Raw genomic sequence first — 11,466 nt, forward strand, 5'->3', positions numbered from 1 at the left:
GAAACGACTGCTAAAACACCAGAAACGACTGCTACAACACCAGAAACGACTGCTACAACACCAGAAACGACAGCTACAACACCAGAAACGACAGCTACAACAGCAGAAACGACAACACCAGAAACGACTGCTACAACACCAGAAACGACAACACCAGAATCGACTGCTACGACACCAGAAACGACTGCTACAACACCAGAAACGACTGCTACAACAGCAGGAACGACAACACCAGAAACGACTGCTACAACACCAGAAACGACAACACCAGAAACGACAACACCAGAAACAACTGCCACAACACCAGAAACGACAGCTACAACACCAGAAACGACTGCTACAACACCAGAAACGACAACACCAGAAACAACTGCTACAACACCAGAAACAACTGCTACAACACCAGAAACGACAACACCAGAAACGACTGCTACAACACCAGAAACGACTGCTACAACACCAGAAACGACAACACCAGAAACGACTGCTACAACACCAGAAACGACTGCTACAACACCAGAAACGACAACACCAGAAACGACAGCTACAACACCAGAAACGACTGCTACAACACCAGAAACGACTGCTACAACACCAGAAACGACTGCTACAACACCAGAAACGACTGCTACAACACCAGAAACGACAACACCAGAAACGACTGCTACAACACCAGAAAAGACAACAACAGAAACGACAGCTACAACACCAGAAACGACAGCTACAACACCAGAAACGACTGCTACAACACCAGAAACGACTGCTACAATACCAGAAACGACAACACCAGAAACGACAACACCAGAATTGACTGCTACAACACCAGAAACGACAACACCAGAAACGACTGCTACAACACCAGAAACGACAACACCAGAAACGACAGCTACAACACCAGAAACGACTGCTACAACACCAGAAACGACTGCTACAACACCAGAAATGACAACACCAGAAACGACAGCTACAACACCAGAAACGACTGCTACAACACCAGAAATGACAACACCAGAAACGACAGCTACAACACCAGAAACAACAGCTACAACACCAGAAACGACAGCTACAACACCAGAAACGACAACACCAGAATTGACTGCTACAACACCAGAAACGACAACACCAGAAACGACTGCTACAACACCAGAAACGACAACACCAGAAACGACAGCTACAACACCAGAAACGACTGCTACAACACCAGAAACGACTGCTACAACAGCAGAAACGACTGCTACAACACCAGAAACGACTGCTACAACACCAGAAACGACAGCTACAACACCAGAAACGACAGCTACAACAGCAGAAACGACTGCTACAACACCAGAAACGACTGCTACAACAGCAGAAACGACAACACCAGAATCGACTGCTACGACACCAGAAACGACTGCTACAACACCAGAAACGACTGCTACAACAGCAGAAACGACAGCTACAACAGCAGAAACGACTGCTACAACACCAGAAACGACTGCTACAACAGCAGAAACGACAACACCAGAAACGACTGCTACAACACCAGAAACGACAGCTACAACAGCAGAAACGACTGCTACAACACCAGAAACGACAGCTACAACAGCAGAAACGACTGCTACAACACCAGAAACGACAGCTACAACAGCAGAAACGACTGCTACAACACCAGAAACGACAGCTACAACAGCAGAAACGACTGCTACAACACCAGAAACAACAGCTACAACACCAGAAACGACAGCTACAACAGCAGAAACGACAACACCAGAAACGACTGCTACAACACCAGAAACGACAACACCAGAATCGACTGCTACGACACCAGAAACGACTGCTACAACACCAGAAACGACTGCTACAACACCAGAAACGACTGCTACAACACCAGAAACGACTGCTACAACACCAGAAACGACAGCTACAACACCAGAAACGACTGCTACAACACCAGAAACGACTGCTACAACACCAGAAACGACAACACCAGAAACGACAGCTACAACACCAGAAACGACAGCTACAACAGCAGAAACGACAACACCAGAAACGACTGCTACAACACCAGAAACGACAACACCAGAATCGACTGCTACGACACTAGAAACGACTGCTACAACACCAGAAACGACAACACCAGAATCGACTGCTACAACACCAGAAACGACTGCTACAACACCAGAAACGACAACACCAGAAACGACTGCTACAACACCAGAAACGACTGCTACAACACCAGAAACGACTGCTACAACACCAGAAACGACAACACCAGAAACGACTGCTACAACACCAGAATCGACTGCTACAACACCAGAAACGACTGCTACAACACCAGAAACGACAACACCAGAAACGACTGCTACAACACCAGAAACGACAACACCAGAAACGACTGCTACAACAGCAGGAACGACAACACCAGAAACGACTGCTACAACACCAGAAACGACAACACCAGAAACGACAACACCAGAAACAACTGCCACAACACCAGAAACGACAGCTACAACACCAGAAACGACTGCTACAACACCAGAAACGACAACACCAGAAACGACTGCTACAACACCAGAAACGACAACACCAGAAACAACTGCCACAACACCAGAAACGACAGCTACAACACCAGAAACGACTGCTACAACACCAGAAACGACAACACCAGAAACGACTGCTACAACACCAGAAACGACAACACCAGAAACAACTGCCACAACACCAGAAACGACAGCTACAACACCTGAAACGACTGCTACAACACCAGAAACGACAGCTACAACACCAGAAACGACTGCTACAACACCAGAATCGACTGCTACAACACCAGAAACGACTGCTACAACACCAGAAACGACAACACCAGAAACGACTGCTACAACACCAGAAACGACAACACCAGAAACGACAGCTACAACACCAGAAACGACAGCTACAACACCAGAAACGACTGCTACAACACCAGAAACGACTGCTACAACACCAGAAACGACTACACCAGAAACGACTGCTACAACACCAGAAACGACTACAACAACACCAGAAACGACAACACCAGAAACGATAACACCAGAAACGACTACTACAACACCAGAAACAACTACTACATCAGAAACAATTACTACAACACCAGAAACGACTACGCCAGAAACAACAACAGCAACACAAGAAATGACAACAACAACACTAGAAACGACTACTACAACACTAGAAATATCAACAACACCTGAAACAACTACTTCAACACCAGAAACTACAACTACAACATCAGAAACGACAACACCAGAAACAAGCACTACAACACCGGAAACGACTGCTTCAACACAAGAGGCGACTACTACAAAACGAAAACGCAGTAGAACAACACACAAAACTATTACAACATCACCAGAAACTATAACAACAACACCTGACACCACTTCGCCAATACCTGACACCACAACAACTATTTCAACAACACGAATACTCCGCATGTGCTACCAATGCACGAATGGTAACGGAGCATCTATATGCCCCCAAGTAGGGGATTCCGAAGGCTGGATAAAAGCTAAGCTTATTGAGTGTACTGGCCCATGTGTAAAAACAACATTTCAAACAGGTTCTGGAGAACGTAAGTAGAAGTAGTCATAGTAAATACGCCAAGTTGTGACATTGACTTTATTATAACAACTGACTGTAAAAACAATGTTGAATGGGCTGAAGATTCATCGTCCCTACGAATCCACGACAGTATGTATCCATGACTCCACGAATGTATGTATCCATGACTCCACGACAGTATATATCCATGAATCCACGAATGCATGTATCCATGAATCCACGACAGTATGTATCCATGACTCCACGACAGTATGTAACCATGCCTCCACGAATGTATGTATCCATAATGCCACGACAGTATGTATCCATGAATCCACGACAGTATGTATCCATGACTCCACGAATGTATGTATCCATGAATCCACGACAGTATGTATCCAGAACTCTTTGACACAATAACAACTTATTTTGGTGTTTACTATATGGCGTAATTATTTCACAATGTTAAATAATTTGAAACCTAGGAACTAGCGTTTTATCTTGTATTTTAAAAAATTCACTTGATTCTCTGGAGTAATTTAATAAAGTCACAATAGCTAATTACTGCTGTAGAAAGTGAACTAATTAACCTACAAAATTATTCTTGCCAAAATTTCCCTTTACAGTTGTTGCCCGTGACTGTTCAGATGGAGGCTTCCCATCGAACGTTATTCAAGCCAATGGGTGTGTGACTTACCTGGGCAAAGACACCTGTTTTTGTTCTACTGACCTTTGCAACGGTTTGAATGCTAGTAATTTATAAAAATCTACTTTTTCTCTTATGTTTATAATTAGATTCAATTTAATATATTCAATTTATTCAATAACTGTAATAACAGTAGAAAACATACTGACACTTGGATAGATAGATAAACAATTAAAAACTAAAATCACGTAGAGTAAAAATATGTTAACCCATTTCAAAAATCAATAAACACAATAAAGCAACCAATGTTTCAATTTTTTCTTTTATCAAGCAAATGTAGAACAAAACTATGTTCATTATTTGTATGTATTTGTGTGTAATTATAAATAAACAGTCCACCACAGGAACTCCATCAATTACTCTTTATCGATTAATATCGATCGTCCTTATAATCAACTATAAATAATTTATATGGTTTATCAATAAATGATCTCTATAAATAATCTATCGATATTCATTTAAATAATGTATGTGAATGACCGCTATCTATGATTCATATCGATTTCCATCAATCCGTTATCATTGATGTCTGTTGATGATCTCTATTAATTTCAGCATTCACATTATAATAAATGGAAAAACAGATGTTTTTTTTTGCAGTTAGATAAAAAAGACAACAAATGTTCGTGCCTTTCATAAAATCAGCGAACACAAAACCGATATAAAAAAACTGGAAACAAAAAGAAACCAAAGAAATATTAATAATGAAATAACGAAAAATATGCAATGAAAATGTTACAAGGAAATGTGTACAATGAAGTGTGTATCCTTCACCGTATGCTGGTACACAAAACAGTAGCTGTCTGAAAATGTAAACCTTCAGACCCGTGAAATTAAAAGCTATTTACATTTGTAAAAATAAATCTAGCGACGCAGTTTTATATCTAAAATATACTTGACTTCAGGCAACAGGTTGGTAGCTTTCAACTGAAAAAAAATTTCGTCTTAGTCGATGATAACCAATGTGGAACATGCGTGTCGCAGTAGTGGATTATAGTGTAGGAATGATAATTTATGGTCATGATGTTGTAGTAGTTTTGATGTAGTCGTAGTTGTTGCTGTTCTGTTTGAGTTTGTTTTGTAGCTGTAATGTTAATTTATATTGTTGTATTTGTATTTGTAGTTGTAGTTAGTGTTGTTGTAGTTTTAGTTAATGTTGTTTTAGTTGTAGTTGGTGTTGTTTTGGTTATTGGTGTGTCTGTTGTGGGAGATGGTGTTGTTGTTGAGGTAAATATTGTAGATGTAGTTGAATGCTATATAAGAGACGTGCAACCATCAAACATTGGTATAAATTCATCGTGAATTTTTACCGACGATAAATTTAATTATTTCTGTGACCCTGCGTTTTATGCACTTTTATGGATTGACCAAAAAGAAAACAAACAAACAAACAAACATGACTTCGTTCGTAATCATTGCATTTTTAAACATGTCCAGAAGTTTCGAAAACCTCCCTCACGCTTCCTACTGATGTAAAAAAATATCTGAAAGAACCCTGATCACATCAGCACACAGCACAGGTTAACAAAAACACTAAATGCCATTGATTTTCATGCTAAATATCATGTAATTTAAGTGACGACCAATTAGGCCATTTCATACACTGTGTCACATCCAAACACACCACACGTGTGCAATAACACACCACATTCCGTGTAACAACACACTCAATTTCTAGTGATTTCAGCCTCAAGTCACGTATTTCTACACACCACCTTCATGTTCTGTCATGGGAATAATTATGAAACAGATGTTATTGATTGCACAGTTTTGTATTGTTTAAGATGTTAACCAAACAAAAGTATGTACTAAATGAACTAAACAATGAGAAACTAAATGCTACTTTTTCTGTTTTCTCCCTTGAAAATGCCAACAGAACAAATCTTGTAATAGGGAATTCGGTGGGTGTTTAAAATTGTGCATAGTGGTGGTAGCGAGAGATGCTTCACAAAACTTCTCTGAATTGTTATCATAAGATATTATTTAGTTCACTATGTCTGTTTGTCGGTTTGAGGTAAATGTTTACCAACATTTGCAAAAATGTTTACCAACATTTGCAACAGGCTACAATGCCCCCCCCCCTACCGAAGAGATGCCTGGAACAAACTCTGGTCTGCAGACATAACTATACTGGTGTTGTTAATATCTATCATCAAATCAACATCCGTCATGAGACAATGCGCATGAGTCAACACACAAAGCCAAGAACGTGTGTCACCAAAAGAAACAAAAAAAAAACAGTCTTTTCAAAATAAAAATCACTGGACAGTGAAACACCGTGATAAACAAAACAGAGCCTTAATCACAAGACGTACATTACTGTGTTTCTTTTCGAGGTAAAAAATACTTCTTTTCGTTATATTTTGTGCAATTAAAATTTACGTATACTTGTGGCGGGTGGGGAATAGAATTGGGGGGGGGGGAAGGGAAAAGATGACTCAAATTTCAAATAAGTTTAAAAGGTTTTACTCACTACACACTCTATGCACCTACACACATTTTTGTATTACACGCTATACTGTGTAATGTTGTTACGACTGGTAGAGTGTGCTCATGACATAATAAATGTATTTGTAGAGAGAATGATATGATACATGTATTAGTATAGAGTGTGTTAAGGAGATTAATGTAGTAGTAGTAGTAGTAGTAGTAGTAGTAGTAGAGAGAGAGAGAATGTTAATGATATGATACATGTATTAATATAGAGAGTGTTAAGGTCGATTCATGTATTAGTAGAGAGAGAGAGAGAGAGAGAGAGAGAGAGAGAGAGAGATAGTGATACATGTATTAGTGAAGAGTTTTGTAACGATATGCATTAAGTAACGAGAGTGTGTTAATGATAACTGTTTAAGTACAAGGTGTGTTAATGATATGATGTTTGCATCATCTCTGAGAGTGTGGGCGAGTGAAATGAGTGAGTGTTTATAATAGCATTACGTTATAATGGTATTCAATACTTAGCCAAACCAGCAATATTTCAGTAGCTTATAAGGTGTTTCTTCGAGCCATGTAGAATCATGTGTCTTTTTTTTACTATAATCAATTTACAATAAAAACAATGTTAAGCTTAGGATTGACTTACAATTATAGAAAATAAAACCAAACCTTAATCCTTGGTAATATATTTTTATATTAAAAGATAAAAGAAGAAAACACGTTAAACAATTATATTTGTCTCTTATGGATTAACCTAATATATATATATATATATATATATATATATATATATATATATATATATATATATATATATATATATATATATATATACGTGTAAAAAATCTATGTGTGTTTATGTACTTTTCGGATGACTACACGGCTGATCCAAATACCATGAAACATTGAGTCATTATTGGGAATACTGCTGTATATGTTTCTGAGATAAAGAAAATTACAATTTCTTAGTGGCGGCGTCTCGGCAGTGTGCGTGTTTATTCTAAATAAGATATCTAAAAAAGTAAAAGGCAGATGACGTTTGGCACCCACATTTTTCGATCGGCTATCTTGGGTACCCGTTAATTGGGCGCCCTGCATAGTGGGTTATGGGTACTACTTGATTCAGCTGTTAAACTGCATTAGGTTCATCCGCCGGTGACCCCGGCGATTGAATGACCCGGAGCACCATCGTCTCACACGTAAGCAATATGGCGCCTACGTTTGTTTTAAAAGTGCGATTCACTATGAACACGATGTGCTACTAAAATATTTCTCTACATCAAATCAGGTGCGTCCGCCGACGCTCCGGCAGTCGGGTAACCCGGAGTATCTCTGGCTCCCTGTGAGCACTACGTCGCCTAAATTAGTTTTAATGAGTTCAATACAATACTGACACGGTGCATACGACCTGAGCACCCCGAGTACGCCGAAAATCGCTTTAAAGAGCACCCTACACTAGAGATACGTTGAGCTTGTATATTCGATGACTAAATCGAACGTGGTTGCTTATGAGACCGTCCATGAAAGACCCTGACATCCAAGAGACCAACGATGATTTCTTTCTTTCGCTATTGCGGAGGATGTTCAACATGAACTCAATGCTTTCCTACAGCACCTCCTAGGCCGTAGTGTTAACAAACCCGCGCCACAATAATTGAGATAAAATATTAAAGCCCCGGTTTTGCTTACATTTCTGTACATATTTGTTTTTAGAAATGGTCGTCACACGTCTAAAAATACACGTTTAATAAGATGTTAATGAAATATGTTACGACACTCTTGTGTGAAGGACTAGATCGCGGCACCGCGCGACAGTACGCTAGTGCAGGGGTCGGCAACCTGCGGCTCGCGAGCCGCATGCGGCTCTTTTGACGTCCAGATGCGGCTCTCCAGCTCCTTGCACAAGTATTAATAGTTATATAATTTCATATTTACTGGACGGTGGGGTACGACTACCCTGCGTTCAGTGGGATGGAGGATAAGCCAAATGAGAACCAAAGTATAGAAGCGAACGATGCAAGTTATTTAAACCGATATCAAAGCCAGTTAGTCGGCGTTTGCCGTGTTGAGGCCTGACTGGCTAATGGGAGACACCTCCTGAGCCGGTGATATCCGTAAAGAAAAAATAAAATAAAAGTTAACAGCTTCTAAAGTGGATTGAGATAGTCCTAGAATAATATTATTTGATTACTAATTTTACTATTCTGGCGAAACATGTCTATGTTTTTATATGAATAAATATTTCATATTTAAAGCTATTTATTTTAAATAACAAATCAACTTTATTTAACTAATCCTAATCAAATACCGAATATTGAACTAAAAATGTTGTGGCTCTTTAAAAACTGGGAAAGTTTGTAAATTGTAACTTTTTGATCTTGCCTATCAAAAAATTGCCGACCCCTGCGCTAGTGTTTTATAAAATGTATTAAGGTAACGAAATACTCTATTATCCCTCCCCACATCCCCTCCACTTTAGAACAGGACACAGGAAGGACGTACACGGAATAACCTATCGCAGTTATTTTTCGCCCCAGTGTAGGATGGAAAAGATCATAACTTCGACATTAACATCAATCATTGATTTCTTGTCTAAAACTCACCACATCAGAGTTGAAGATCAAACTTAAACATCAAATGTTGGTCATTTAAACAACCAAATAACTTCCGCACTAATATTTTCTATTTAATCGCCACGGAGTTAGAAATCAATCTTTAGTTTTGATGAAAGCTTTGCAGTGCACTGAAGCATACTTCACTCTTTGAAAATTTTAGAAAATCAGTTACCCTCCACCCACCTCCATGATGCCCCATCCTCCACCACGGAAATACAATTAACATTAATCTAGTCATTTTCCTTTCGGTTTTCCCAAAATCTTCTTTTTAATGTTCTTACTTTTTTTCTCCATCATTCCCAAACTCCAGCACTTTTGTATATTTTACCATCCGTTTTAATCCTCCCTTAACAGTTTAGCTTGATATCTAGTTACTCTCTCGGTTTTACTTAATATATAGCTACACACACAGTTACCTTGGTATTTAGCTATTACGGCTGTTTAACTTGATATTTAGCTAACCCCACAGTTTAACTTGATATTTAGCATACCCGGCAGTTTAACTTGATATTTAGCTACCCCGGCAGTTTAACTTGATATTTAGCTACCCCCAAAGTTTAACTTGATATTTAGCTACACCGACAGTTTAACTTGATATATAGCTACACACACAGTTACCTTGGTATTTAGCTATTACGGCTGTTTAACTTGATATTTAGCTAACCCCACAGTTTAACTTGATATTTAGCTAACCCTACAGTTTAACTTGATATTTAGCTAACCCCACAGTTTAACTTGATATTTAGAAACCCCGGCAGTTTAACTTGATATTTAGCTACCCCGGCAGTTTAACTTGATATTTAGCTACCCCGGCAGTTTAACTTGATATTTAGCTACCCCCAAAGTTTAACTTGATATTTAGCTACCCCGGCAGTTTAACTTGATATTTAGCTACCCCCAAAGTTTAACTTGATATTTAGCTACCCCGGCAGTTTAACTTGATATTTAGCTATCCCTAAAGTTTAACTTGATATTTAGCTACCCCGGCAGTTTAACTTGATATTTAGCTACCCCCAAAGTTTAACTTGATATTTAGCTAACCCCACAGTTTAACTTGATATTAAGCTAACCCCACAGTTTAACTTGATATTTAGCTATCCCTAAAGTTTAACTTGATATTTAGCTACCCCGGCAGTTTAACTTGATATTTAGCTACCCCCAAAGTTTAACTTGATATTTAGCTAACCCCACAGTTTAACTTGATATTAAGCTAACCCCACAGTTTAACTTGATATTTAGCTATCCCTAAAGTTTAACTTGATATTTAGCTACCCTCAAAGTTTAACTTGATATTTAGCTACCTCCAAAGTTTAACATGATATTTAGCTACCCCGGCAGTTTAACTTGATATTTAGCTAGCTAACCCCAGAGTTTAACTTGATATTTAGCTACCCCCAAAGTTTAAATGTTAACAGTTTTTAAAAAAATCCGATTAACTGGCAGTTTAATAAGGAGTGTTCATAATTAAAGATGATTTTAATTATAATGATGTGAATGAAGATCGTGGTAATGAGGATGCTGATAATGACGATGGCCATGATGATAATATTAACTGATGATTCCTGATGTTAATGATGAAGATGATGATATTAATGTACTTGATGACGATGCTAACGATGACGATTATAATGATGAAAATGATGATGAAAATATTGATAATAAAAACGATAGTGATGTTGACAATAAACGATGTTGATGCTGATTATAATATCATGATATTGTTAATGATAGTGATTGTGATGACGATGATAATGATTTTGACGATGACGATGAAGATGATGATCCATATACAATTTGTAACTGTAGCAAACAGCAATAATGTGTCTTAAATTTCCCAATACTGACGTCATCATGGGAAAACCATTAATAACGTTTTCCGTGTGCTGTGATACGTTATGATAGGCGTTTTGATATACACTGAGTGTTCTGTTGTTAATGGTCGAGAAAGGCTATTGACTTTGAACACATCTGTGATCTCTCCACGTTTGGATTCATCAAAGTTAGCATAATTTCTGGCTATAATGCGATAAGTAATTCGTTTGAATGCAGTAGGGAGAGTGTTCTTAAAGAGTGAGTAGCTCTAGATACATCAGAAATATTCAAGCCAAGCCAATGATGAGGATTTTCATATTCTTTCTTTGTTTACAA

At 38.5% G+C, this 11,466-nt stretch overlaps 1 protein-coding gene across 1 annotated transcript; it reads left to right on the forward strand.

Moving 5' to 3' along the window:
- Positions 1-697: 697 nt before the first annotated feature.
- LOC131938224 (transcription factor SPT20 homolog) lies at positions 698-11,137 on the forward strand (the record flags this gene model as incomplete). Its single annotated transcript, XM_059296144.1, has 3 exons — positions 698-808; positions 1,289-1,839; positions 11,050-11,137. Coding segments are annotated over 3 exons (750 nt in total), but the record flags the coding sequence as incomplete, so codon positions are not given.
- Positions 11,138-11,466: the final 329 nt, after the last annotated feature.

The sequence above is a fragment of the Physella acuta genome, unplaced genomic scaffold (assembly GCF_028476545.2).
Source record: "Physella acuta isolate Inbredline_101_S28 unplaced genomic scaffold, ASM2847654v3 ptg000239l, whole genome shotgun sequence".
In the NCBI taxonomy this organism is placed as follows: Eukaryota; Metazoa; Mollusca; class Gastropoda; family Physidae; genus Physella; species Physella acuta.